At 43.0% G+C, this 27,648-nt stretch overlaps 3 protein-coding genes across 3 annotated transcripts; all 3 read right to left on the minus strand.

The window, feature by feature from the left end:
• Positions 1-7,994: 7,994 nt before the first annotated feature.
• hoxb5b (homeobox B5b) lies at positions 7,995-9,395 on the minus strand. The gene is made up of 2 exons (XM_061095555.1): positions 8,762-9,395; positions 7,995-8,242 (listed from the first exon to the last, which is right to left on the minus strand). The coding sequence occupies exons 1-2, from the start codon at positions 9,393-9,395 to the stop codon at positions 7,995-7,997; spliced, it is 882 nt and encodes a 293-aa protein (XP_060951538.1).
• A 1,125-nt stretch (positions 9,396-10,520) lies between these two features.
• Positions 10,521-12,265, minus strand: hoxb6b (homeobox B6b). The gene is made up of 2 exons (XM_061095557.1): positions 11,818-12,265; positions 10,521-10,783 (listed from the first exon to the last, which is right to left on the minus strand). Exons 1-2 carry the CDS (start codon positions 12,263-12,265, stop codon positions 10,521-10,523), a joined length of 711 nt encoding a protein of 236 aa, XP_060951540.1.
• Positions 12,266-17,249: 4,984 nt separating this feature from the next.
• On the minus strand, positions 17,250-27,648 carry ttll6 (tubulin tyrosine ligase-like family, member 6). Its single transcript, XM_061095338.1, is given in 15 exon segments — positions 17,250-17,455; positions 19,007-19,078; positions 19,144-19,387; positions 19,724-19,865; positions 21,597-21,645; positions 21,648-21,784; positions 21,894-22,072; positions 24,204-24,429; positions 25,191-25,276; positions 25,954-26,097; positions 26,174-26,330; positions 26,418-26,548; positions 27,024-27,142; positions 27,234-27,274; positions 27,506-27,648. Coding segments are annotated over 15 exon segments (2,076 nt in total).

Genomic DNA, 27,648 nt, shown 5'->3' on the forward strand with positions numbered 1-27,648 from the left:
TGAACTGTCCCAGTGGGTCGATCGTCTCCGCTTTGATCTCTGGTCCTCACGTCGTGCTCCAGGGCTCTGATTGGCTGTGATTGGCTGTGATTGGCTCTTCCAGGTAATATTTAACTAAGTGGTTAATTCATGCAAATGGCCTCGTCTTTGATCTGTGAGCCGTGCACCGCTGCTGAAGTCTGAGTGAATCCCAACAAGCTGCAGCATCAGTCTTTTCTTTTTTCCATTTAGTTTAATTTAAAAGGTAAATGGGATTTTAAAAATTGTCTCTGTGGTTTTTACATTAAAGGCTTCAGAACATGCATGTAATCAGTTTATTAGGAACACGTTAAAAGTGATGCAGCAGCTCCACACTGCTCAGTTTTTATTTAGCTTAACACTTTAGTTTTAGGGTTAATAGGAAATAACTCGTTGAGTTTTGTTTTGGATGTTTGGATAAGTTGAGTTTTTCCTTTCTAGTTCCAGGGAAATATTGTACATTTTTATTTATTTAAAAGATATTTACCTTAAAAAATTTAGATTGGACATAAAAAACAAACTGTACATCAGATTTTAAAATTGTTAAAATGATGCTCAGCCAAATCAAAGAGTTTAATGCCACCTTTACTCTTTAATGCAGCAACACTTCAACACTCACAAGCGTTGTTGTTCTGCTCTGACCTGAGTGAAGGATGTGAGCACTTCTTCCTCCAGCGCTGCAGCCGTCATGGAGCAAACAACAATTAATAGTGACCCGACTCCCTGAGCCGACGGAGGCCATGAGAGGAGGCGTGAAGCTCAGGAACTCTCCAGGAGAAGTGGGACTGATGGAGCCAAGAGGGTTCAGTCAAACTCCGTCAACACTCCAACAGTTCGTGGAGCTGCTGAACAGCATCGATTCAAACTGAGAGGGGTTCACGTTAATTTGTCCACCTCAGTCAGGGATGTGTGTGTCTGTTATGTGTGTGTGTGTGTGTGTGTGCAAAAGTTTACTTAGGTGAAAGAATTTAAAAGTGCAGAACATACTTCAGATCAATGCATTATTGTATTTTAATTATTGTGTATTTAATGTGCAGGAATCACTTAAGTGCAGCACTTATGTAATTTTAACCACTTAACAGCTCGTAAATTTCCTGCATGAATCATTTAAACCTCATCAGAATCTATATGTTGCTTCTATTTGGTTATGTAGTGGAGTTAACAAGTAGTAGTTTGCCTCTGAGACGTAGTGAAGTCGTTGTATTGAAGTAAAAGTACATGCAGGATGCACGGGGGTCCCTAATAAACTGGCTACTTGGTGCACATGGGCCATAAATCTCTCTGATTGGCTGTAATGTGCAATAAACAGTGACGTGTGAATGCAAAGAAAATCAGCATTAAGTGCACGTTCCTAAAAAAAGTCTAAACTGTTTCCTGATGTATGAGAGAATATTAGGAAGGGGGGGGGGTAGTAGATGGACATGATAAGTCAATGGAGACGCAGTATAAATATAAACTGTTTGTTGTCATTCACATATGACAACATCCCTGAGTTGCACTTTATACGTCCCATCACTCCACTGTCATGTGGTCGCCTGTCTCATCTGTGATGGACATGCACAAGCACACACACACACACACACACACACACACACACACACACACACACACACACACACACACACACACACACACACACACACACACCATGCAAGGCCTGCTGACAAATGCAGCTCTCTGCAGCCTCTCTTGTCAATTAGCTGCAGGACCCACGTGTCTGCAGACGAGGGGATTTATTGCCCCCCCCCCCGAATCGATGCATAGAGACATTTGAATCAACAATGGCAGCGAGTTCATTCCCCACAGAGACGCACAAACACATGAACACAGGGAGTCAGGTGTAAATCTAATAAACAGAAAATACAGAGTTAGGATAAATAAATAGCTTCACAGAACAATTACTACATTTCCATCTGAATCAAGATCAGTCAGACGTATTAATCCCTTTATAGAGACATTAATAATACAGGTTACTTGTAAACTTGTGAACTCACTCATCCTGTGGGAGGATAATAATTTTAAAAACACATTTGTAGTAAATCCAAAAATATGGCTTCATAGTTGCTGACACTTTTTAGACCTTAACAAACATTTTTAAAAGTCTGTGCAGTTATATTATAAAGTGTTTTAAAGTCTAAATGTTTCCACACGGGAGGACTTGAGGTTTCTCACCTCCCACATGATCACATCCTCACATCAAACACACAAACACACACACACTCTGCTGTAAAGTACGTGTTCGATAGACTTACTGTTCCTCTCTTTCCTGTCGGGGTCTCATCTTCTCCTCGGGACTGATTCTCTCGACGTCCTCCTCACGTTTCCCTGCAAACTCAAACTCCTCCTCGGCCTCGGTGGAGAGGAGACGTGACTAATGAGGAGGAGAACAAAGGCCACATTGAGGGGCCTGTCCTGCGTCTTTAACAGATGTCATATTCTCCAACAAAAGAGGACACACACTCTCTCTCTCTCACACACACACATTAACACACACACACTCAGGGTCAGCTCTAGGAGTGAGAACTTCAGAACTGCTCTTTAAAAAGTACAAACTCTGATATTCCAGTATTTCCTGGACTCAATGAGTGTTTTCCTCCAGGAGAAGTGTCGTCACCTACATTCTCCCCAAGACACGAACTTGTGGCTGCTGCTTCATTTACACAAATTCGGATCTACAGGGTTTATATAGATGACAGGACGTCGGACTCGGGCCGGAGGACAGAACCCAAATGATTCATCTCATAATTAAACATCAGAAGTAATAGACACAGGATATTTCTACATTTGCAGTTTAAAGGATGATACCATTTATTTTCTACTAAGTCATCAAGTCTGCTGTTTTGGATGTTAATAAGTTATTAGAGGTTATAAGTGATTTAATAAAAGGTTTAATCCACTGACTCGACCAGTATAAAGGGGTGTAATCATCAAGTCAGCTGTTGTAAATGTTAGTAAGTCATTAATAGTCATTGTAAATGGTTAAGAAGTCACCAAGTCTACCCTTATAAATATTAATAAGTCACTAAAAGTAATTAATAACGTGGTTTAATCCACTAAGTCTTTAATTATAAAATTTTAACAGCCCATTAATAGTCATTATAAATGTTAACAAGTAATTAATAAAGGTGTATAGTTCACCAAGTTATTAAATGTTGTTATAAATTGTAATAAGTCAATTATAAAGTGGTTCAATCCACCTAGTCTGTAGATATAAATATTAGGTTATTTAAGGTCTTTATGAATAATTCATTAATAAAGGGGTAAAGTCATCAAGACCATTACAAATATTAATAAGTAATAAAAAGTTGTTATAAATGGTAATTAGTCATTTATAAAGAAGTTTAATCACAGAGTTTCCATTATAAATGTTCTTATAAAATAGTAGTTAATGAGTAGTTTAAATATCGATTCTGTAGATATGAACATCAACATGCCATTAAAAGTATCAATTAATGTAAGTACGTTATTAACAATTGGCTTGACTCACCAAATGTTTACTTTAAAATGATAATACATTAGTAAGTGATAAAGAAATAACCTCTCAGATTGTGTAACCAGACCAGTCCACAGGAATCTGTACAGACTGTACAACATAATGTTGTTTTTATAACTAACAAGGATCTAAACAGTTTTATCTAATGATTTATTTATCCTCAATAACAAACAGCAGCAAAATATCACATTATATTAATATGGCTGCTCTGTTCCAGCTGTTTCACGTCATGTTCTGGGTTTGATTTCTGTTCCAGTTCATGTATGAAACCGTTAACATGTTCATTTCCCTTTACACTCACATCACGAGCTCATTGAAGCGAAGCCGCCGAGAGTAAATTCAATATGCAACACAAGGTTTACGCTTATTGACACCTTTTGATTTTAAATTATTTTGTTTTTCATTTAACCTCAGTTTCACCTCCTTCAGACTCGCTGTGGAAGAAATACTCGGATTCTGTACTTAACAATACTACAACGTAAAAAATTGTCTGTTAGGTTTGAAAAGTAAAACTACACTTATCCACTGGTACTGATATTTAATTATTTAATACTAATAATATCTTTTCTTGTGTTTAACTGGTTCACACACAGTTTGGTTCAGTGCTGTGGTTTTTCCACCCGAGGGGTCGTGTTCCTGTTGAAAGGTCGAAAGATCAATCTCAGAGGAAAGAAGTGAAAACTCATCCGGATGAAACGTTTTCTGTTATCTCCTATTTTTAATTTTTATTCACAGAGGAAAATATGGGATGGTTTTTACATCACACACTCATTTAAAGGAAAATCTGCAGTTTAGAGGATAAATGTTTTTTTCAATGGAGCCAAGTGTTTGTATGAAGGGTCAAAGGTGAAAAGGTTGAGAAATAACACGTGTTAATGAGAAAAATTTAGATTAAAAGTAACTGTAAAGATAAATTAACTGGTTATTTCCTTTTGAAATATGCTGGAGTCGATGTGTAAAGTAGAATAAAATAGAAATAACCAATTACAAGTAGCTCAAAATGCACTGGAGCTCAGGATTTGGACCCAAGAATAATAAAATTAACAGATTATCAGGTGAATGAGTCTGAACCTGGACCCTAGACCCTGGACCCTGGACCCTGGACCCTAGACCCTGGACCCTGGACCCTGGACCCTGGACCCTGGACTCTGGACCCTGGACCCTGGACCCTGGACCCTGGACCCTGGACCCTGGACCCTGAACCCTGAACCCTGGACCCTGGACCCTGGACCCTGGACCCTGGACCCTGGACCCTGCACCCTGGACCCTGGACCCTGGACCCTGGACCCTGGACCCTGGACCCTGGACCCTGGACCCAGACCCTCAGACCCTGAAGGATTCCTCCACAGGCTCCTGCAGAGGTGATGAACTGATGAAGCTGATCTCAGTGACACCATGTTTGTTCCCGGGCTCTTTCTCTGCAGCCATGCGCGCTCCCGACGAGACGTGCCCGACCCCAGAGAAGCCATCCATCACTCGGCCGGACCGGTCTGAGGCGCCCTCTGCTGGAGGGGCAGCTGCAGCACAGCCAGCGGCGATGCAGTCTCACGCAGATTCCAGATGTTTGTTCTCCACCGTGACACCGAGCCGCTGACCCCAGATCAGCGTGAGACAAGAGGACATTTCTGTTCCATCACCGCGGTCATGTTGATCACATTAAATCCAATGTAAGAGGTGGGGGCTTGGAAATAATAAAGATTTTAATTTAAGACCGAAATAAATACTTTTTTCTTATTCTTCTTATTTAAGGGATGATCTAATAATTTATTATTATTTGTATTAACTGAGCTGGAAGTGAAGCTGCATCAGTTTGAATTTATTCCATTCTTACAATTTAAAGCATTTCAAGTCTAAATGGTGCTTTTTGAAGGAGGGTTTTTTAATTGTATTAATTTCTATTTGTTGTAATTCTTGCTGCACTTTACAATGAACTCAGGATTTTACTGGAATTAATATTGTAGTCAGAAGCAGAGCAGCATTAAAATAACTGGATCCACATTCTGCTCTTTCTACACACGCGTTTCATCCCTGGAATAAAAAACACACAAACCTTCGAATTTAAAAACATTTTACAGATTTTAAAAATGTAAATTCCCGTGTGCACGACCCGCAGTGTGTGTGTGTGTGTGTTTGTGTTTGTGTGTGTGTGTGTGTTTTGTGTAGTGACGGTGCAGAGTCTGGCAGCAGCTTCCTCCTCACGCATCTGCGGTCTAACGTCGTCTCCTGACCCGCAGATGATCCCCGCAGACATGAATTATGCATGAGATCCGGGCACAGATTACCTCTATCAATATGCAATACTCATTACGCCGCTTAAATTGCCACTTAATAGTTATGAATATGTGGGAAATGTCTGGGACACATTTAACCCGAACGCTGCTTTCTAACTTTTTCTATTTGGTGAAGAACCTGGGATTTGAAAGGGGGGGGGGATGATATCAGCCTTTAGATTCCTGCAGATAAAATGCTGGTGTGTGATGAGACGCTGCTGCAGAGACTGGTGTGTATCTGTGTGTGTCTGTGTGAGTCTGTGTGTGTCTGTGTGTGTCTGTGTGTGTCTGTGTGTGTCTGTGTGTGTCTGTGTGAGTCTGTGTGAGTGTGTGGAGCCGGAGTCCAGCTCGCTGCTGCCCGACACTTCACCTTTGGCCGCTCGGTGACTCGACACAGAGAATAAATCACTGACCGAGTCAAGTTCGAGTCCTAACACACTAACACACTTACACACTAACACACTTTATTTTGGGGGGAAATCAAAGCCGTTTGTTGTGATTCTTTATAATATTTAAACTCCTCAATGTTTCCAGCTGATGAACTAGAATAGAAACTTAAAAAACTTGAAATAATAGAAAACAAAGAAATTGTCAAATATGGAAGTTTTTCCTTCCTGCAGGTTAAAAAATGTGGAATAAATCTGTTTGGTTTCCAAATTGCAGGAGTGAAAACAGATAAAGTTCAATTTGCTCCAAGAATAATTTTAGTAGATATTTTAAAATATAAATGTAAGCAGCCCCTTTTTTTTAAATTGTATTTTTATTTCTCCAAAGGGACCAGTTATGTTTTTAAGGTTCAGCCTAAACGAAGTGAATCGGACTGGTCACCACTTCCTTCCCCAGTCCAGCCTTCCCAGTTCCCATCCAGCAGTTAAGCCGTCACTTTCATTCAAGGTTGTGAATTATATAGTACATTGTCTACTCCCCAAAACCATAAAACCAACTTTATGGACCTCACGTGACTTTTTCACAGTCTGTAAGTAATATAGGTCTATACAATCTTTGGTAAGGAGGGATTTTTACCAACTTCAGCTCGGCCTGTATATACCTGTGAGCCAAAGCTAAACTCTATTTCTCTGGGGTGGGGGGTGAGATTTTACCACCAATATTCTCTGGTGCCAAACACGCGTCTCGCTGCGAGGAGGTCACACAAGGTAAGTTTGTTTATTTAATCCATATAAAAGTTTTCAGCTCTGGTGCGTGAAACCCGTTTTTCCATGTGTTGTTTTTTAAGGTTAATAATTAACGAGGTTAAATCCAACTTTACGCATAGCAGCTCGCTCAGAAACACGCCTATTGTGTGTTGTGTGTGTTTCCCTCGGATTTGGACCCACAACACAGTCGAGACACGTCCAACGCGATGGAGGGAAACTTTTATTTTTTTTTCAAGCGCTATGAGTTCACTCACAAATACAAAAAGCTCACTGGCGAGGAAACACCAGCAAAAAGGAAGGAAACAGCTCACACCACCGCCACAGAAGAACCCTTTGCACTAAAAATTCATCACATTTGACAGCTCGGGTACATTTGCATTGCTCATAATTAGCTCTAAACAATAATAACAGATGCACGAAAGGTCCTAGAGCTACACATCGGCTTGTTCATGGAGGTTTATGGACGCTAAGCATCGAAAGGAGCAGTAAAAGTTACACTAAAGCGCGTTGAATGGCCTCCGGTCACATTACATTCAATGAAGAGCAGCATATGGTTTTGGGGAAACTTTTTCCTTTTTCCTCCTTATTTTTTTTTTACTCGTATTTTGTTATTTTTTTTAACTGTACAGTGAATTTCACTCCTGTTAGACCGTCAACAAGTCACAATAAAGAGCTGGAGTTTAAACAGCTTCAAGAGACAGAGAGAGCAAAGAGCATGGACAAGAAATACCCCCAGTAATATTTACATCTTCTTTCATATCTAAGCTAATCATAACACGACAGTCAACTGAAAAAAATGGCATTTTAACACCACGGAATACTTCTTCTTCTTCTTCTTCTTCTTCTTCACCTTCTTCCTCTTCTTCTATCACAATAACATGCTGGAAGGTGCTGCGCTTTCAAAAGCTTTACAGTACTCATGGATTTCTTTTTTCTTGGTTTCTCTTTTCTTTTTTTTGTGTATGTTTTATTTTGTAATTTTAATTCTCATTATGATTTTTTTTTGTGTCATTTTTTAACACTTTTCCCCCCGGTCCCAACCCCCCCAAAAAAAGTTCTTCAGTTGTGGAAGGCGCTGCCTCCCGTCACCAGGCTCATGCTCTTCAGCTTATTGTCCTTCTTCCACTTCATCCTCCGGTTCTGAAACCAGATTTTGATTTGTCTTTCGGAGAGACACAGCGCGTGTGCGATCTCTATCCTCCGCCGGCGAGTGAGGTACCGGTTGAAGTGAAACTCTTTCTCCAGCTCCAGCGTCTGGTACCGGGTGTACGCGGTTCGGGCCCTTTTCCCGTCAGGTCCAGTCATATCTACAATTTTTACAGAAAACCAATTAGCAACTGCACCTCACAACACACACACACACACACACACACAGACACACACGCAGACGCACGCACAAGCCGATATTATAATAGTTTGGGGTCTTTTGGCTGGAGTGGCACATAGAGGGGTCACTATGGGATGATGGTGGTGCAGAGGAGGTGGAGGAGCATGCAACCAACACATCACAACACACACACACGCCACGGGTGTTTACTGTCCACTTATTATTATTATTATTATCATTATCATTATCATCTCCACATTTCGCCATCAGGCCCTTTTGCGCATTTTACGCACAATTTGAGAGAAAAGGCCCAGATGCACGTTTCCCTGCGCGGTTCCCCCGGAGCCACCGAGAGCCCGCAAAGACCCACAAAGACCCACAAAGACTCACACAACCACCAGCCACACAACCACACTAGCACCGCTGCGCACTCATGCAACACCGCACAGATTCATCAGCGTGACACCCGGCACAACTCGAACATTCGGAGGGAATCTACCATGGCTTATGTGCAGTTTCCGCATCCAGGGGAATATTTGTGGCGTTTGGCAGTCGTTCGCTGTGGGGGTGGAGGAGGTGGCGTTGGGCTCCTGGTGCTGCTGCGCCCGCGGTGCCACACCGGATCCACCGGATCCACCGGAGCCACCGGAGCCACCGGAGCCTCCGCCGGAGCTGTGCGCGCCCTCCTCGGTCTCCGACGCCACGCTCGGGTCCTCCAGCTCCGGGAAGTGATTGTTGTTGTTGGCTTGGTTGTTGCCGCCGCCGCCGCCGCCCGAGCTCGACCCCCGGGGGTCGCAGGGCGGCGAGGGGCTCTTGAGCTCCGTGGCCGCGGCGCACGGCACCGGCACCGGCTCCGGGGAGGCCAGCGCGCAGGTGGCCGTCTGCCGGTAGCGCGCGTCCGGCCCGAAGCCCCGGGCGTCCTCCCGTACGGGCCCGAAGTGTCCCCCGGTGCCGGTGCGGTTCACCGTCAGGTCCATGCCATTGTAGTTGTAGCCGAAGGATCCGGAGTGCATGGCGCCCGGGTCTCTGAAGGATCCGCTCACCGAGGATCCGTTACTCCCATAATTCAGCAGCTGGTAGTCGGAGCCGGTCGGATAGCGCCCTGAGAACGAGTTCACAAAGTAAGAGCTCATTTGCTTGGATTTTTAAAGCCTCGATTTGTAGATCTTTGTCGCTATAATCCTGTGTGTTTGCACGATTTATGGACGCAATCATGAATTATAAGCAATGAAGCCCTACTGTACTTCGCCAGGTATGCGGCCAAATATGGGAGAGCGTTCCGGAATCACGTGCCTTTGTTGACCAGTCGTAAATCCTCTCTGATGACTTGGAGAGGTAATTCATGCTCCATGGTTACAAATGATGACGAAATAATGGTCGTTAGGCTCCAGTCAATGGTGCCTCCCCGCTGCGCGCCGAGGGTCGTGCGTGCAGAGAGCGCCATCTTGCGGCCGGAGCCGGTAGTGCAGCGCCAGGCCGCGGGGGACTCGATCCATCATTTATGTAACACGCGGATCGCACAGGCCTCAAACGGCTCAGGTAACACAACAGTGCACCTTCACACGCACTGTGCAAAAACAGGGAATCTAATTCAATCTCTGCTCTGGGTTTATGGGAATTTATAGCTTTATGGTCTCAAAATCCCCCAGAACAATAAAACACTGACACCTAATAATAAACCAGCTTCTTATTCATAGAATATAATATATATAATAAGTGTTTTTTTTCCTGGAGTATAAAAGACAACACAAGATTTTCCAATATACATCAAAAAGCCTTTATTTCTATGTACAATTTCCTAAAGAAAATATTGCACACGATATCCAGATGTGCATTGAACACACGGTGAACAACAATAAATAACATGTCACATTTTCTCGTCTGTACAAAGTTCGTGAGTGGGTGATGATGGCACAGCTGTAAACAACGAGACTAGCATAGAGAACAACTACAGCACAAGATGCACAGTGAAGGAGCAAATCAGAACAACACAACCGAACTCAGGAGGTCATGAGGTCACAACGTGGTCAAAAACCAAACACTACAAATTATTTACATTTTGGCGGATTTTTGCATAGTCCTCTAAATAAAAAGACACGAGCACAAGGACAGACAGAGGAGGACCGGATGGAACCTAGGACAGTAACACTCGACACGTCTCTAACAGGAGGTTCGCAGCACTTCATCTACACAGAAATCACACATTTCATTTATTTTTTTTGTTATTTTATTGTATTTCCGTGCGCCAGTATGTCCCTTCAGCTCTTCTTCTCCGCCTGCTCCTCCTCCTCCTCCTCCGGCGTCTTCGAGGGGTTCATGAGCTTGTTCTCCTTTTTCCACTTCATCCTGCGGTTCTGGAACCAGATTTTGATCTGTCTCTCCGTCAGACACAGGGCGTGGGAGATCTCTATCCGGCGCCTGCGGGTCAGGTAGCGGTTGAAGTGGAACTCCTTCTCCAGCTCCAGGGTCTGGTAGCGGGTGTAGGTCTGCCGGCCCCGGCGGCCGCTGCTGCCGAACGGGCCTGGAACGACAAGGTGGATTCATGGGTTAATCATTCAGAAGCTGCATGGCTCCAGTGAAAGTCCAAAGTGTGGGAGGAGAATGTACCTGAAACTGCACTCAAAATCTGTAGTGGTGTCTCTGAAAAAATACAATAAAGTGGAAATTTAGTGTATTGCAGCTCTAAACCACAGACTTATGCAAATATAATATTTTAATGTGCATTAATTAGGATATTTGTGTTAACTGTTCTTTCTTCTAAACGCTATATATTTAAAATACTTGTATTATATTCCTATAAAAGCCTCTTATAGATAGATACGCATGTGTCTGAGGATGGGCCTCAGTATCTAATATTGATTTTATTTAAATACATATTCTGTTATACGACTATATTCTTCAATCATGACTTTATTGTGCTCGTAACGCCTAATAATCTTTTCACTTATATTTAAAAACCCTCTAACAGATGCCATTCGTGTCCATAAGGAGAATTATGGTGCGTAAAGTGGCATAGAGCTGAATTCTCTCTGTTTATTGTTCTGTGACACGAAAGAGTGAAACTTTGTTCCACTACACAACATCTTGTGTTGTGTTGTTATTCACAGAGAAGGTAACACTGTGTGGTTTTATTGTTTTGGACACATTTAATGTCTCCAGAAAGTTGTGTTTTTTTGCGTAATTTCTGGAAAAAAAAAGGGCCCAAGTCTGCGGATGTGTGCCATGAAAGTTTGGAGCTCGGGTGATGCAGGCCCGGTGTGTGTGTGTGCGTGTGTGTGCGTGTGTGTGTGTGTGCGTGTGATGATGTAGTCGTCAAAGCCCTGAAGGTGCAGGAGAGATCCGTGGAATTACAAACTCTGTGATCATCGAATCTCTCCATGCGTTGTTTGGAGATGTTAAACCAAAATGTGGGTGCGTGTTGGCTGCTGACATGCAGCTCCACGCACCTCCTGCACCTCCTGCAGCTCCACGCACCTCCTGCACCTCCACGCACCTCCTGCACCTCCTGCACCTCCTGCACCGGGGCAGCAGCCCGGGGAAACGCTTGGCACTCACCGGCGGAGCAGGCGTTCATCCTCTGCATCCACGGGTAGATGAGCGACGCGGACTTGTCCTCCAGGCCGAGGCTCGTCTCCTCGGCTTTGCGCTGCTGCAGCTCCTGCGAGGACACGAACAGAGACGGGTCCTCGCGGCTGGAGGAGAAGGTGCACGACCCCTCCGCGTCCTTGTAGAAGGTGCCCACCGGGTTGTAGTCGCAGGCGGTCCCACCAACCCCCCCGGTCCGGCCGTAGATGGTGGAGGTGGAGCCCGGCTGCTGGTAGTAGGACGCCGGGTAGACCTTGTCCTGCATGCCGGCGGCGGCTCCATACGTGGCCGCTGCGGTGGAGTAGTGCCGGAGCGGGTCCGTGTATCCCGAGGAGTAGAGCGGGATCTGACCCAGGAGAGAGTCCTGTCCTCCCGGTAGAGACACGGGAAAAGTTGAGTTGACGAAATAGGAACTCATTGGGTGGACCACGGGGTGTGTGTGTATACTCCGGAGGAATATGATTTGTTGTCTTTTATAGTCCAAGTGGTTTTGCCATTACTTTATCGGAGATTTGTTTTTTGCTGAGAGGAAGGAGGAGGTGGGGGGTGGTGGTGGGGGGGGTGGTGAGGTGCCAGTGAACACGGAGGGGACGTGCACCAGCTGATCCACCTCTGGCCAATCACCGTGCTCCAGTGCGCCCCTGGGGGTGGGGGGGCTCTTGTTGCGCGCAGGGGTCCCCGGTGAGTCGAGGGGTCTGAGGGTCTTTCACGCAAATACACAAGAAGCAGCAAAACAACACAATGCACAAAGTGAACTGTGCGTGAAATAACACGGGATGTGCGCAACAGTGAAACAGAAGGAGACGTAAACAAGCTGTGGTTCCGCAAATGATCCCTCCCTCTCTCTCTCTCTATCTCTCTCCCCTCACTCCCTCTCTCTCTCTCACACACACACACACACTCTCACACGTTAACTAACACACACACATGCAAAAATAATAAGAAAAATCATCGCAATGACCCCAAACACTTTGCGCATTATTTCCCTTTACGCACAGAATACAGGAGAACCGGCTCCTCTCTGTGTTTCCATCTCTGCCTCAAACCTTCACTTGCTCATTTTTTAAAAACAACACACTGTCACCGACACACAACAACAACACACACCGTGTTTTTAATGCCACAACAAACCCTCACACCAAGTGTTTATCAATAATCTTGATGTTTCACTGTCTTTGAAGGTGCGAGCTCGTCCTGGTTCAGCACCGTGTGGAGAGCAGGAGGGATCACACACACACACACACACACACACACACACACACACACACACACACACACACACACACACACACACACACACACACACACACACACACACACACACACACTGACTCACACACACACACTCACACACACTCACCATCATCGTTACCATCATCATCCATCGTGATCAAGTGGACACTAAACTCAAAAACCTGTGTAAGTACAAATATCTGATGTGAGTCTCAGTATCAGTTAATTTAATGATTCAGTGAATATAATTATGAGGTGTAATTAATATTATTATGGTCATAAGTATTAATTTGTGAATTCAAAGCCACTTTCTTTGGAGTTTATTTTCGCATTTTCAAGATTTTCGTGAACAACAACAAAGACATTTGCTTCGTGATTTCTATTTCAGATCTTTATTATTCCATGTAGATTTTGTTTATTATCTATTTAAATACATTTCCTCAATGGAAAAGTTACATTATCCAATGAAACTGAATTTATGATAACGAAATAAAACGCAGTATTGGTTAAAATCTTTAATTTGATGCAGTTTTTTCGATTGAATAAGACAGAAAAATAAATATTTGTTTGGCATCAGGTCAAGAAAAATGAATAATCCTTATTTCACATTTGATAAAATTGTTTTCCGAGTAAAGCTGTGTTTTATTTCAAATGATTTCGCTTCAGAAAACATTTTAAAAACTGTAAAATCCTGATTATTTGGTCTCGAAGGAATAAAAGCGGCTCCGCCTCTGAACCAGGCCGCAGCCTCATGAGGGTCAGATGCTGAACAACACAACTGAAACAAACATGATAGAATTATGAACATTATAATAATAATAATGCTATTTTATTATTATTAAGAACATATTTCACATGATGAGTCAAATGAGACAAAGACAAGCAGCATAAATCCTGATGAACCTTGAATATTAAGATTATTGCCCTTTTCATATTATTATTAAATCCAAGGTCAGAAATTAGAGCAACATTTTGTTCAATAATAATAATAATATAAAAACTGGGAAATAAAATAAAGGAGGAAAAGCTCGATGAGGAAACATCGCCTCGCTTTCAACATAAAAGACTCCTGACATGGCTTTTCAGAATAAAACTGACCAAATTAGATAATGTAAAATAACATCAGATGGTTTGAAGAGTTTAAAATGTGGATGATGTTTAATTAATGTGTAATAAGCTGTGTCTCAGGTGTGTTAGGCCTCCACCAGCACCACCAGCACCACCAGCACCACCATCATCATCAGGCCTGGAAACCAGAAACCATCACATCCACTGGATCCACATCAGGCCTCAGACCCACAACATCTGTCTGTTCACAACATCTGTCTGTTCCCACTGGTTCCAGGTCGCTGCAGCTGGTTCTACGCAGACTGAGCAGCAGCTGGTTGTGAATCGCTCGCTCCAACGCAGCCCAGAGGACCCCACGCAGGTTTCTGGATCGTTCTGGATCAGGTCTTGCTCTCCAGGTTTTTCGTTTCCAGACAGAAATCCGCCCCAGAGCCTCAGTGACACTTCGGCCGGAGCTCGGCTCGTCTCCGGCGCCTCACAACACGGTGCTCTTACCTTTGGTTGATGATCCATCATGGCCGGCGTGAGGCTGCCACTCCACCCGAGCTCCACCCGCCTCCACCCGGCCTCCTGCAGCCTCCACCCGGCCTCCTCTCCTCCGCACGTCCACCACCTCCCTCAGGTGAATCCATCCATTAATCCCATCACCGTCCAGGAGCGTGATGCTGCCTCATTTCCACGCACACACACACACATAGACACACACACACAGCTACACAAAGCGCATCTCTCAGCCTCCATCATGGAGCGTTACGCACCTTTTCACGCAGCAGCCACAATCATCACAATCATCCAGAAAAGGTTCCGTTAGCAGTGTTAAGTGGATGAGCGCTGGGAAACAGCAGCTGCGATGGGACCTCATGGGAAATAAGTTCCCATTGCTGCTGGTCACATGACCGCCAGCAGCCAATCAGGGAGCCGCAAGAGTCGTAAACTTCCAAAGGCAAAGTTGTAAATTTTCATAAACAGCGGCTGGTTTTTGTTCTCGGGACATTCTTCCTCCTTCGCCATCTTGATTTCCTCCAGAGGCCTGAACGGTTCCTGCTGCTGGGAGGATGTGGGAGGACTGGGGGAGTTCTGCTGGTTCTACTGGTTCTCCTGGTTCTCCTGGTTCTACATGGTTCTGCTGCAGCCTCCTGGTTCGAAGGTGGATGAACAAGGTCTGTGCGTCTTCGTATCGTTTCTCTAATCTGAACATAACATCCTCCAGACGTCGAGCAATTCAAGATTTCATCCATAATCCTCCTCGATCCCAAACCTCCAGTTTCATCTTCAATTCAATACGCACGGAAATAATCTGAAATCCTCACATTTTCTTTTTGTGCTCGAATGATATGAAACCAAATATTCAAATATCAAAAAATCAAACATTTCCGCATTGAATTCAGTTCTGATCCCTGATGATCAACGAATTCCTTCAGATCGTTGGATTATTAATCACTGAGGCCTGAGGGAGAATCTATACTTTAAAACATCAAACCTTTCTGTTTAGATTATCAGGACAAAATTCAACTTTAATCTTCAAGCAATTTAAGGAAATTAATCCTGTAAAACTTCTTTCTCCTGGATGTGTTTTTTCTCTGAACGTGTATTTCCGATCTGCTTTGTGTGAAATGATCCTTTTCAGCGGGAGAGTTCCGACATTTATAGACGCAATAAAACCATAAATTCCTTAAATACAACTCACTCCCTCTGCACTTTGATTTTCTTTTTTTCCAAGACACGATAACCCCAAACAGTAATTTCTTCAATATGTATATATGTGGATTTGAAACAAAAAATAAAAAGGAATGAAATGAAATACAACCAACAACACGAGGATATTTTCCATTCAATGTTTCTCTGAGATGATAATTCTTCCTAAAACCTTTAATTTCTCTCTCTGGGCCTTTTGACCTTCAGCCATGAAGCTGTTGTGATATTTCAATCATGGAAATCGTACAAATATTAAAAAAAAAAAAAAAAAAAATCTTCACTGCTCAGTCAATATATTTAATTCAGTGTCTTGATTCAAATCATTCGATCAATTTGAAGTTTTATAAACTGTGGAAGCTTCATTAGACATCTGAGTGTTTTTGTGGCCTTTCTGCTTATTTTCAATAACATAAATTCATGTGTAAGAATAAAAATAAGAATCTGGCTTTGCAGTTTTAAAAAAACATTTTTTTCATTATTTGAACATCATGTATTGTTAAGTGGATTTTTTTCGGTCTGTGAACATCAAGAAAAACCGGAAGCTGTAAAACTTTATAGCCTCTGTAACTCAAAGAGAAAAGTCCTGAGATGAAACTGGAGCAAACTTATTTTTAAAACATTAATTTACAACATTGCAATAAATTAAACCAGGGAAAAGTTAAAATAAGCATTTAAAAAAAAGAAAAGAAAATCCAAAATAGTGAATATAAATAAAAACAAATATTGCATTTAACTGCAATTGTTTTCCCCAGATTAAGAAAAAGTACATTATTGATAATCAGTGCAGATAAAGTTATTTTTCATACTTTACCTCAAATTCCACGGAGCTGCAAAGCAACCGGCCTTTACTCAAAACCTGCTTCAGTTTAAATGAGTATTTCGAAATGAAATCTTATAATTAATTAAACCTTAATATCTAATGTGACCTAATAGTCAATGACATTTCATTATATTTTACTGAAGTGATTGAAGCTCATATCAAAACCCAACAATCAGTGAGTTGAGTATAGTTTCTGGAACTTTTCAGACACTTTATTAAACTGCATTAAATGGGGCTTGTGTGCTTTTATTTTGGCACAGACGGCAATATATTTCACATTTCTGAGCAAACACACACACACACACACACACACAAACACACACACACACACACACACAACACACACACACTGGTATAAAACATAAAAAAAAGCCATAACGTGTTCTCTGCTGTGCTGCAGGTGATGCTGGGAGGTGGCGAGCGGAGCAAACTGCAGGAGTCCACATATAAAAGTCTGCAAACGTGAAACATGCATCCTCTGCACAGAGAGCTTCTGTGTCCTCACAGTTTGAAGGCGTCTCCACCTCCGGCTGTCCTCACCTCCTGCTCCTGCAAAGTGGATTTAAACCTTAAACGTGCAGCAGCATCAGTCTGTGGCCCCTGAGCGCCGCTGGCCTTTCCCGTGCCGGGGGCCCCTGGCGTGAGGGAAGCCAGGCCTTACGACCAGCGGCGCTCTGGAGATGACCAGCAGGCTCTGCAGGGCAGCGGGGGGGTTTATGGTGGAGGCGCTGAGCCGGGGGTCGGAGACGGAGCTTCTCCTGCTCTCCGGCCACACGTCCAGGGATCTGCTGACTGACGGAGCGGAAACACAGAGAGAGAAACATCGTGAAATCTCACTGGGAAGACAAAACCAGTCCTGTGGTTTTAATGATGTGTTTAATAAAGCTGCTCTGTGGAAACTCTGTGGAGATTTTCAATAATACACAAATGTATCACAACTGTTCTATTATTAAACAGGAGGAAACAATAATGAGCTGAAATTAAAAGCGCAGACTAATTATCCACGTCGTGTTATGTTCATCTTTTAATGTGTTTTAATATTTTCTCCTGTGGAATATTCAGAGATGTTTCTTTGCACCTTTTTAAATTTAAATGAGTGAAGCTGTTTTTCATAATTTAAATTGCTTTTTACTGTAGCTACATTTATTTATTTTTTCATATTGTGGAGCATAAAAAATTGCAAAGTTTATATAATTCGAATGAAAAAATAATGCAACGAACAGTCGTTTGTGGTTCCGCCGCCTGAGGTGGTTTCTGCAGAGTGTGGAGATGTATTACCTGGCCAGTGAATCCGCTGGGTGCTGATGGTGCTGGTGGTGTTGATGGTGTTGATGGTGTTGATGGTGTTGATGGTGTTGATGGTGTTGATGGTGTTGATGGTGCTGTGAGCGTCTCCTGCTCGGTTGTGGCTCTCGGGTTCGAGCGGCGGGCCGTCGGACTCCTCACGCTGCTGAGTCATGATTAATTCCATCAGATTCAGACACTGACAAGTATTCATGCTTTTTATATTAACATCCATGGAGCTGCTTTGAATTAACTGTGATACATTAATATTTACATTTACAATTTACAAACAACAATTTGACATTTGAAAAAAATTCTATTGCACATAATCTCAAATGTGAAACTCAAATAATATCAGGTGTAACTGAGCAGGCGATTGACATTTAATTAGTAGAAAGAAAATTATTATTATTATTTAAATTATTCCACAACTGTTTATTAATGGTTCAAGTCATTTTTTATATTAGAAAATATATATATTGTCAGGTTCCAGCATCAAATATGTTGCTGGATTCTCTTTGTCATTCATAACAATACAAGACAATAATATTTAAAATACCATGTTAATGGAATTTTGTTTAAATGTTTCAACACATTTTGCAAATTGATTGAAAAGCTGATTAATCCAAAATGGAAATAATCATCAGCTGCAGCTTCATGTGTGAAAATGGTTAAAATAATTAAAATGAACAAAAACTAATAGAAATGTTAATTTCTTCCTTTTATAAAAATAAGTTAAAGTCGGAGTAACATGATGTTTTTCAATTTCTGTGATATTTTTGTGTTTTCTTTAAATAAACCTGATCTGTAATATTATCTTCACTAAATTGAGTTTGTTGTTATTGCTGTTTGTCAGCTTGATTAATCAAAAACTACAAAACAGATTCCCTTGAAACTCTGTGGCGAGGGGGCGTGACCTGAGTAAGAAGTCGTTACATTTTGGCTAGGATCTTGATAAATGGGCGGATCCAGTTTATGTAAAAAGCTGAGAGGCAGCATGAGCCTTGGTGGAGTTAAGCACCTCTAGGTTAGATTGGATTGGCGTCCCTGGTCGTGTACCTGCCGTGTGGTCTGAGGGCCGGGCGGCGGCGGAGGCTGCTTCCTCTGGAGAGACGCCATCGAAGGGTCGACCTGAAACCAACAGAAACAGGTCAGAGGTCAGAGAAGGAAGTGACAGTGAAGAACCCGGCTGTAACGTGAGTGAACCCGGTGCTCCGCTGGAACCTTGCTCTCCTGGCGGCGCTGCTGCCTCCTCAGCAGCTGGGGGTCTTTCCCGACCTGGTCCTGCAGCAGCTGCCGGATCTGCTCCACCACGCCCAGGTCCTGCAGCAGCTTCTTCCTCTGGAGAAGGGCCTCCACCCGCTGCTGCTCCTCCACCTCGGCCGTCTCCTCCTTCTCCTGCTTCTGCTTCTCTGCTCGGGCGCGTGACGCTTCGGGATCCTCCGCCGCCCGGGACCGGCGAGGCTGGAAACAAACAAAGAGCTCCGGGATTCAATTTGTTTTTATGGCCCGACTCGATATGGAGCCACGAGTATTAGGTTCACAATATATTAGCAATTACTGTCACTGACTAACATGGATGAGCGTGTTGGGTTTTCTGGTGTGGACAACAAAGCATATTTGTAATAAAAGTTATCAGCAGCAATATTATTCTGGCTAATTTAAAATGTGGTTTCTCCGCATTAGCTGTGGCGATGGGGTCAGACAGGATATGAAGCATCCATCAGGGGGCAGGAGCGGTCTGCTGCCCCCTGGTGGTTCCATGTGGATCCTCACCAGCCGTGTGAGAGGGATCCGAGCTGGTGGTCTTCTGACCCGCTCCCCCGCTGTCTCCCCCTGCAGGTCTCTCCTCCGACCCCCCCTCTGCTCCCTCTCCTTCAGCTTCTCCTCCTTCAGACGCAGCTCCTGCAGCTGTTGCCTAAAAACACACAAACACACAAACACACAAACACGCAAAATCAAGCAACTCTGATATGAAGTGAAGGGGTTTTTAGATAAGTTGCCTCTAATCAAATTTAATCATTTGTTTTTTCATAGACACAATTCAAAACCTTTAATAAAAGGTTTTGGGTGTAGTTATAAGCGACTATTTTCAAGTGTTTAATAACAAAATTTCAAGAATTACAACTTCTATACATCTATATATAGGTATTCTGAACAATATAGTAATAAAATATAAAATAAAATGTCAGTTATTATATTTTCCTTTATCATGTGTTTATACAGCAGCCGTCACTTGCAGGTGCTTGTCAGTCGAGTTATTGTCACATTATTGTTGACAAATACATTAATAAACACTTGTATTTTCTTGCCTGTTTTATATTCTGCCAATAAAAGTGTTTCTCAAACGCAACACGTCATCATTAGAATGAATAAAGGTTTCAATAAATAGTGGATGTTGTATACGTACATAAATAGATCCTATTATTGTTGCGTTGCTGAATTATTAATTTTCAAGCAGCCACATTCTAATCTTTTTACTTTTGGCAGGTAAATCCCAAAGTAAGAATATATCCGACCATCCTCAAAACCTTACTTTCTTAAAAGTGGTGGAAAAATATCAGTGTTCAAACAGATTTCTTTAAATAATAAAGAAATGATCTTCTTAGAAAAGGTGCAGACAGAGTGAGTGGTAACGAGTGTGTTGTGTGTGTTGTGTTGAGTGTGTTGTGTGTGTTGTGTGTGTGTGGTTTGTTGTGTGTTGAGTGTGTTGTGTGTGTTGTGTGTGTTGTGTGTGTTGTGTGTGTGGCGTGTTGTGTTGAGTGTGTTGAGTGTGTTGTGTGTGTTGAGTGTATTGTGTGTGTGGTGTGTTGTGTGTGTGGTGTGTTGTGTTGAGTGTGTTGAGTGTGTTGAGTGTGTTGTGCGTGTTGAGTGTGTTGTGTGTGTTGAGTGTGTTGAGTGTGTTGTGTGTGTTGGTTGTGTTGGTTGTGTTGAGTGTGTTGAGTGTGTTGTGTGTGTTGTGTGTGTTGTGTGTGTTGTGTGTGTTGGTTGTGTTGGTTATGTTGAGTGTGTTGTGTGTGTTGAGTGTGTTGAGTGTGTTGTGTGTGGTGTGTTGAGTGTGTTGAGTGTGTTGTGTGTGTTGTGTGTGTTGTGTGTGTTGTGCGTGTGGTGTGTTGTGTTGAGTGTGTTGTGTGGGTGGTGTGTTGTGTGTGTTGTGTGCTGAGTGTGTTGTGTGTGTGGTGTGTTGTGTTGTGTGTGTTGTGTGTGTTGTGTGTGTTGTGTGTGTTGAGTGTGTTGTGTGTGTTGTGTGTGTTGGTGTGTTGTGTGTGTTGTGTGTGTTGTGTGTGTTGTGTGTGTGGTGTGCTGTGTTTTGTGTGTGGTGTGTTGTGTGTGTTGAGTGTGTTGTGTGTGTTGAGTGTGTTGTGTTGAGTGTGTTGAGTGTGTTGTGTGTGTTGAGTGTGTTGTGTGTGTTGTGTGTGTTGTTGTGTGTGTTGTGTGTGTGTGTGTGTGGTGTGTGTGTGTGTGTTGTGTGTGTTGTGTGTGGTGTGTTGTGTGTGTGTGTGTGTGTGTGTGTGGTGTGTGTGTGTGTGTGTTGTGTGTGTTGTGTGTGTGTGTGTGTGTGTGTGTGTGTGTGTTTTGTGTATTGTGTGTGTTGTGTGTGTGTTGTGTTGTTTTGTGTTGTGTGTTGTGTTGAGTGTGTTGCTGGTACCTGGAGCAGTCCTCTCGGGCCTGGGACGCTGCCGTCTTCTGGAAGAGGACTTGCTGTGTTTGAAGTACTTGTCGTATTTCTCTGTTCCTTGTCTGGGGTAAATCCTCTTGAAGCCGCCCAGGTTGTCGGCCTCGTACTGCTCCATCTGCTCCATCGTGGCCGCCTGGCACTGCCGCAGCTCCTCCATCCTGGTGGAACAACACACACACACACACACACACACACACACACACACACGTTAAGGGTGACCAGCGAACACCCTGGATGAAGGGAAGAAGACGTCTGACGGGATCCTACCTGGCCTCGCGGGAGTAGTTCTGCTCCAGCCGGTCCTTCACCCGGCGCTTCTCCTCCTTGGTGATCTTGCGGCGGTCGCAGGCGCCGAGGTTGATGAGAACCAGCGTGTCGTACAGCAAGGCGTCCTTCACCTCGCGGTCCAGCGGCGAGTCGGTGGTGAAACTGGGCGAGTGGTTCACCTGGACACAGAGAAAAACATCACACATCAATTAATCAATAATCAATTTCCCCGAGTCAAACTTTCTCCCCTTAAAAACAAAATATTTACTTTAAATTCTAGTGGAGAGTTTTTTAAAGATTCCAAACAGCTGAATCTGGAGGAAAATGAGAGTAAATGATGCTCAAGACATTTGCAATATTTGATGAAGCCATAAAACATGGAGGTGTGCGTTTTAATATTCAACTCAACGTAAACACCATCAAGCCTCGATGGAATAAACTGATTCAGAATATATGTGATACTGTGTGAAATGAGTTTTACAAGGGAAACGAGGGGGGGGGGAAATGTTCAGGGATTAAAAAACCCACTTGAAGGAATTTCCCATTCATACATTTCTGTTACTTTCACTCAGATAAACTAGTCCAGGCAAAGTAGCGTTTTACGACCGACTAATTGTAAAAGAATTTTTTTCAGCATAGATCATTTCTATGAGGTGTCCAGAACAACATACTAAAAGTCCTAAGAAATCCTAGTTGAGGAAATATGTTTAATTCTCATCAATGTGCCAATAAGGCAACAATACACCCCAAAGAGACTATTTTTTTCCTTTACTCCAATCAAAATAAAACTTTACACAATGAAAGAAGCCATGAAACGTAACATTTTTTGTATTACAAGTTTCTTTGAAAATGAATTTGAATATGCAAATGAGCTATACACTAATCGAATAATCGAATATCAAGATATAAGTACCATTTCCTACAAGCTCGGTGTCCATCGACTTCATATTAGCTGTTTTAGAATATCAGAAGCGCTGAAACCTGGATTAGCTTGGTATAAAAGTGGCCAGACATTCTAGCACTTCAATATTTCACATTTGCAAGGAGAAAAAAAAAATATATAACAACACAATGTCACTTCACACTGATGAACAGAAAAGAGGGAGTTTGTGAGAACAGGAAAGAATATAAGTGAACATCTCAGCTTCGAAAGAAGAATTTTCCTTCCTTTTGAAAAGATAAAAGGATAACTTACTTCCTGAATGTTAGTCCATGTTTGTAGGATACATCCAACATACAATACAATACAACATACAACAATACACCCAAATAGGCTTAATTTTTTCCTTTACTCCTACCAGAATAAAACTTTACATAGTAAAAGTATTTATGAAACGTAACATTTTTTGTATTACAAGTTTCTTTTGAAATGAATTTGACAAGCACATGAGCTCCACACTTATTGAATATGTCCTAATTTGCATAGGCAAACACCATTCATATGTATTACAAATACATACATAAATTCATTTTCAAAGAACTCAACACACTCAACACAACACACCACACACACCACACACAAAACACACACAACACACACAACACACTCAACACACTCAACACAACACACCACACACACCACACACACAACACACAAAACACACACAACACACACAACACACAACACACCACACACTCAACACAACACAACACACCACACACACCACACACACAACACACACAACACACACAACACACTCAACACACTCAACACACTCAACACACACAACACACTCAACACACTCAACACACTCAACACACTCAACACACTCACAACACACACAACACACACAACACACCACACACACACAACCAACACACACAACACACACAACACACTCAACACACACCACACACAACACACACCACACACAACACACACAACACACACAACACACTCAACACACACAACACACACAACACACTCAACACACTCAACACACGCAACACACACAACACACTCAACACACACAACACACACACAACACACACAACACACCACACACACACAACCAACACACACAACACACACAACACACACAACACACACAACACATCACACACTCAACACACACAACACAACACACCACACACAAGACACACCACACAACACACCACACAACACTCAACTAGGATTAATTAGGACTTTTAGTATGTTGTTGTGGACACCTCATAGAAATTATCTATGCTGAAACAAATTCTTTTACAATTACTTCTATTTTTGGCTCCAAAATGGGTTACTTTGCCTGGACTAAACAGGACAGTTAGGAGTTTATGATCTGCACAGAGTATTAAAGCCAGGCCTCTCACCTCCAGCACCCAGGGCCGCAGGCGGTGGTCCAGCAGCACGTCGAAGCCCAGGATCTCGAAGCACACGCTGCCGTTGGTGTGGTTGGGGAAGCAGGTCTGGTAGTTGTGCTTCAGGGTCGGCTGGGCGGAGATCAGCGTCTTGATGATCACGTCCTCGATGTCGCTCCACATCTTCTCCGTGTTGCAGCTGATGGACTCCAGGTACTTGTTCAGCGTCGACAGTTTTCTACGAGAGAAATCAATAAAAAAAATAAAGCAGATCTGTTGAGATTTCTAAATTTTAGTTTCTCTCTGAGCTGACAGAATTCTAACAATAAAGATAGGAACAGTTTTAGCTAGATATTATGCTTCATCCAGATGATTATAATAACCGTTGCTGCTTAGTGTTAATAATGAATCCTTCACTTGTTTTTCATTTCTAACTTCTGATATTAAAAGCGTAATTCCCTCAGATTCATTAAACTCACACAGAGATCCAGGAACTGTCCCTTCTGAGGCAAAGTGAGTGTGACATTGTTTGGGTTAAGTTGTTGCGAAGGTTTACACAGTCAGGTTTGTTTTGATATAGCTGAAACATAATAATCTTTTCTCCAATTGTAAACACCTTTGCCCCACATTGCATCTGTGGTTCAAGGACTTTTATGAAGTAAACTATAGGGTCATTGGGAGTGTCTTCCTTTTCAATTCCGTATTCCAAAAGCCAGGAGGATGGATTACGCCTGCGCACTTCCATAGAGGAGGAGGAACGAAGATCTACTGTATAAAATGGACAGACGCCGGATGTTCATGGCGCTCTGATACATCTAATGTACTGGAAGCCCATTGCTTTGCTGTAACATGTTCATTGCTTTCTAAATAAATACTTGATTTGAGCAAACCATCTTCTCTTAAAGGATAAAAGAACACGTTTTCAACAGATCTTACTTTAGCAACAGTAAAGAAATGTGAGATTTGACACAATCAACATCAACTTGGGGACATTAATACCGTTTGCTGCCAGTGTCCTCGTCACGGACAAACCTCTCACTGTTCTTGTTGATTGAGTAGTTGGTGAGATGCATGCAGACGTCATCCTGAGTTACAAAGACAAGCTCAGTACAGTGCACAGCATCACACACTCACAAACATACAGATAAATGGGTGGATGACATAACGCATGATTTTTCTGTAATTAAGTGTGAATGTTTATTTAGATGCATTGAACCACTTAAACAACACATGGATGTGATGCATATTATGGTACTTTGTTTTAAACTTATGATTTTGTATGAAATATCTGTTATGTTTTGATTATATTTTAAGGTGAAGACGCAAAATGTCCTGCGGTGTGACCGTAACATAGGTGAAGCATTAAACTTACATATTAACAAAATAAACCAGAAATATCTGGAGCAGGTAATAACTGCCTTGGCATTATATTGTATATAATGACTTTATTAATATTAGGTTTTAATATGCACAAAACTAGTACATTAGTATTTACAGCAAAATAACTTTCGTAACACAAATGCTGTCCTGTGGCGTGACATCAGATTTTTGAAACGGCAGTTACATGGACAACTATAGGGGCCCTTAGTTTATCCCACTACCAGGAAGCCCCCCAGATGTTGGAATGTACTGTGTATGTTGATAAATTCAGCATTTGAACATTATAATTTCATACAACTGTAATCCTCATTAGAACTTTATTTGTCAACTACCCATATATGTATTAGTACTCTATGATTGGATATTCTTCAGCGTCTCCTACCACGTTGCCGTGCTTGGGCTCGTTGTAGTGTGTGGTGCAGAAGCGAGCCAGTCCCTCCTTGAACATGAAGACACTGAACGGGTCACATGACGTCACCAGCACGTAGATACGCAGGTCGAACTTGAAGCCGTCGATAATGAAAGGCTGAGGAACACAAACACAACAGGTCAGAACATCAGTGTGTGTCCCCGGCTCCACGTGCTGCCGGACCGAGCCTCACCCTGGAGATGTAGACCTGGCAGATCATGTGTTCTCCAGCTGGAATGTCTTTACTGGACTTGGTGATGAAGATGCCTTTGCCCTGGCAGCCGGTGTCTGGCTTACAGATGTACGTCCTGTGTCTTTTGGCCCTGGTGTAAGCTTGGAATTCGCTGTAACTGCAAAGTGCAACGGGAGGAAGGAGTTAGTGAACAGGGGGAGACGCTGGGAAAGGGCAAAATGAAAGGAGGACAGAACCCACTGACTCTGCGGGAAGGCACCAGGTCCGGGGGAAGATGCCGTAGTCCTTGGGGAAGAGCTTCAGCATGTGGTTCATGTTTCTTGCCAGTAAATCTTTGCGGCAGATCTCATTCATCCCTGGGAAATGGTTTATTTTCTGCACAGACAAACAAAGCAGACGATGGGGTTTAAATGGGAACTATCTATAAGCGTATGATGACTCTGCTGCATATTTTTATTAGGAGGAGGTGGGTATAACAAAATAAACAGATCTACTTTATTCATAGAGGGAAGAACAGAAGAGAAGATTGGAGTACGTTGGTATTAACTTGCTGAATAGTAACCGCACTGAAAAACCCAATTAGAGGGATTGAAGATCTTTTCCAAACTTGAATCTCTACAAACATCCATCTTCTTTTATTTCATGGGTGAACATATCGAGGATAATTAAAAAGACACGTGGAGACGTTACAAAAATGAAAGAGCGGCGTGACTAGTCTCCCGTGATCCATCTGCAGGTGAAGAGATTGAATTACCAGACGATTATTTTACCGCGTTGGGTCGAGTTCAATTGGCCGTTTGTGATGATGGCGGTAATGTGACTGCGGCTGAGAGTGAATTGGACGGTGTACCTGGTAACACTTCATGTCCTTCACGCGGAGCAGAGTCACGGAGAAGTCGGTCCAGAACAGCGTCCAGTCCTCGCCCTCCGCCACCTCCTTCAGGCCGTACCTGCACGCCGCTCGCCGCACTGAGACAGACGTCAGGAGGTTTTCTTTAGAAGCTCGCCAACGCTTTAACAGACATTTATCTTAATTCAGTCCTTTGTGTCCCATACGTACCACTTTCATATTTGCAGTTGGTGAGGCTGATCCACAGTCATCTGGAAGAGAAGAGAGACAAAAAGAAGGACAGACATCTGCTTTGCTGCGAGGTCCTAGCGACGCCTCATTACACTCGTCTTCCCTCTCCCCCCAAATGATGAGGACAAATGAGGAAACACAATCTTAAGAGCCTCGAGGACGAGTTAGAGAACGGTGGCTGTCAGAGAGCCCAGCTGTTAATGGGGAATAACTGCAGAAGCACAAATGGAGGAGAAGCAGCAGTAAAGTACCTCTTCTTGCCTTTCCTCCTCTTCTTGATGACAGGCGGCCTGACGGGGGGGCCGGCTTCGCTCTGGCTCTCGCCCTCCTCTCCTCGCAGATCACATTGAAGCACCTCTCCGTACTGGTCTGGGCTGACCACATGTAGACCCAT

The sequence above is a fragment of the Limanda limanda genome, chromosome 21, assembly GCF_963576545.1.
Source record: "Limanda limanda chromosome 21, fLimLim1.1, whole genome shotgun sequence".
Classification (NCBI taxonomy): domain Eukaryota; kingdom Metazoa; phylum Chordata; class Actinopteri; order Pleuronectiformes; family Pleuronectidae; genus Limanda; species Limanda limanda.

What these genes read in the sequence shown, in the direction of transcription:
- hoxb5b (XM_061095555.1), bottom strand. Translation starts at nt 9,395, where the DNA reads ATGAGCTCTTACTTTGTGAACTCGTTCTCAGGGCGCTATCCGACCGGC. An exon ending in GAAACTGCACATAAGCCATG is followed by an intron (nt 8,243 to 8,761) that starts GTAGATTCCCTC and finishes TAAAAATTGTAG; the next exon opens with ATATGACTGGACCTGACGGG.
- hoxb6b (XM_061095557.1), bottom strand. Translation starts at nt 12,265, where the DNA reads ATGAGTTCCTATTTCGTCAACTCAACTTTTCCCGTGTCTCTACCGGGA. An exon ending in GATGAACGCCTGCTCCGCCG is followed by an intron (nt 10,784 to 11,817) that starts GTGAGTGCCAAG and finishes TTGTCGTTCCAG; the next exon opens with GCCCGTTCGGCAGCAGCGGC.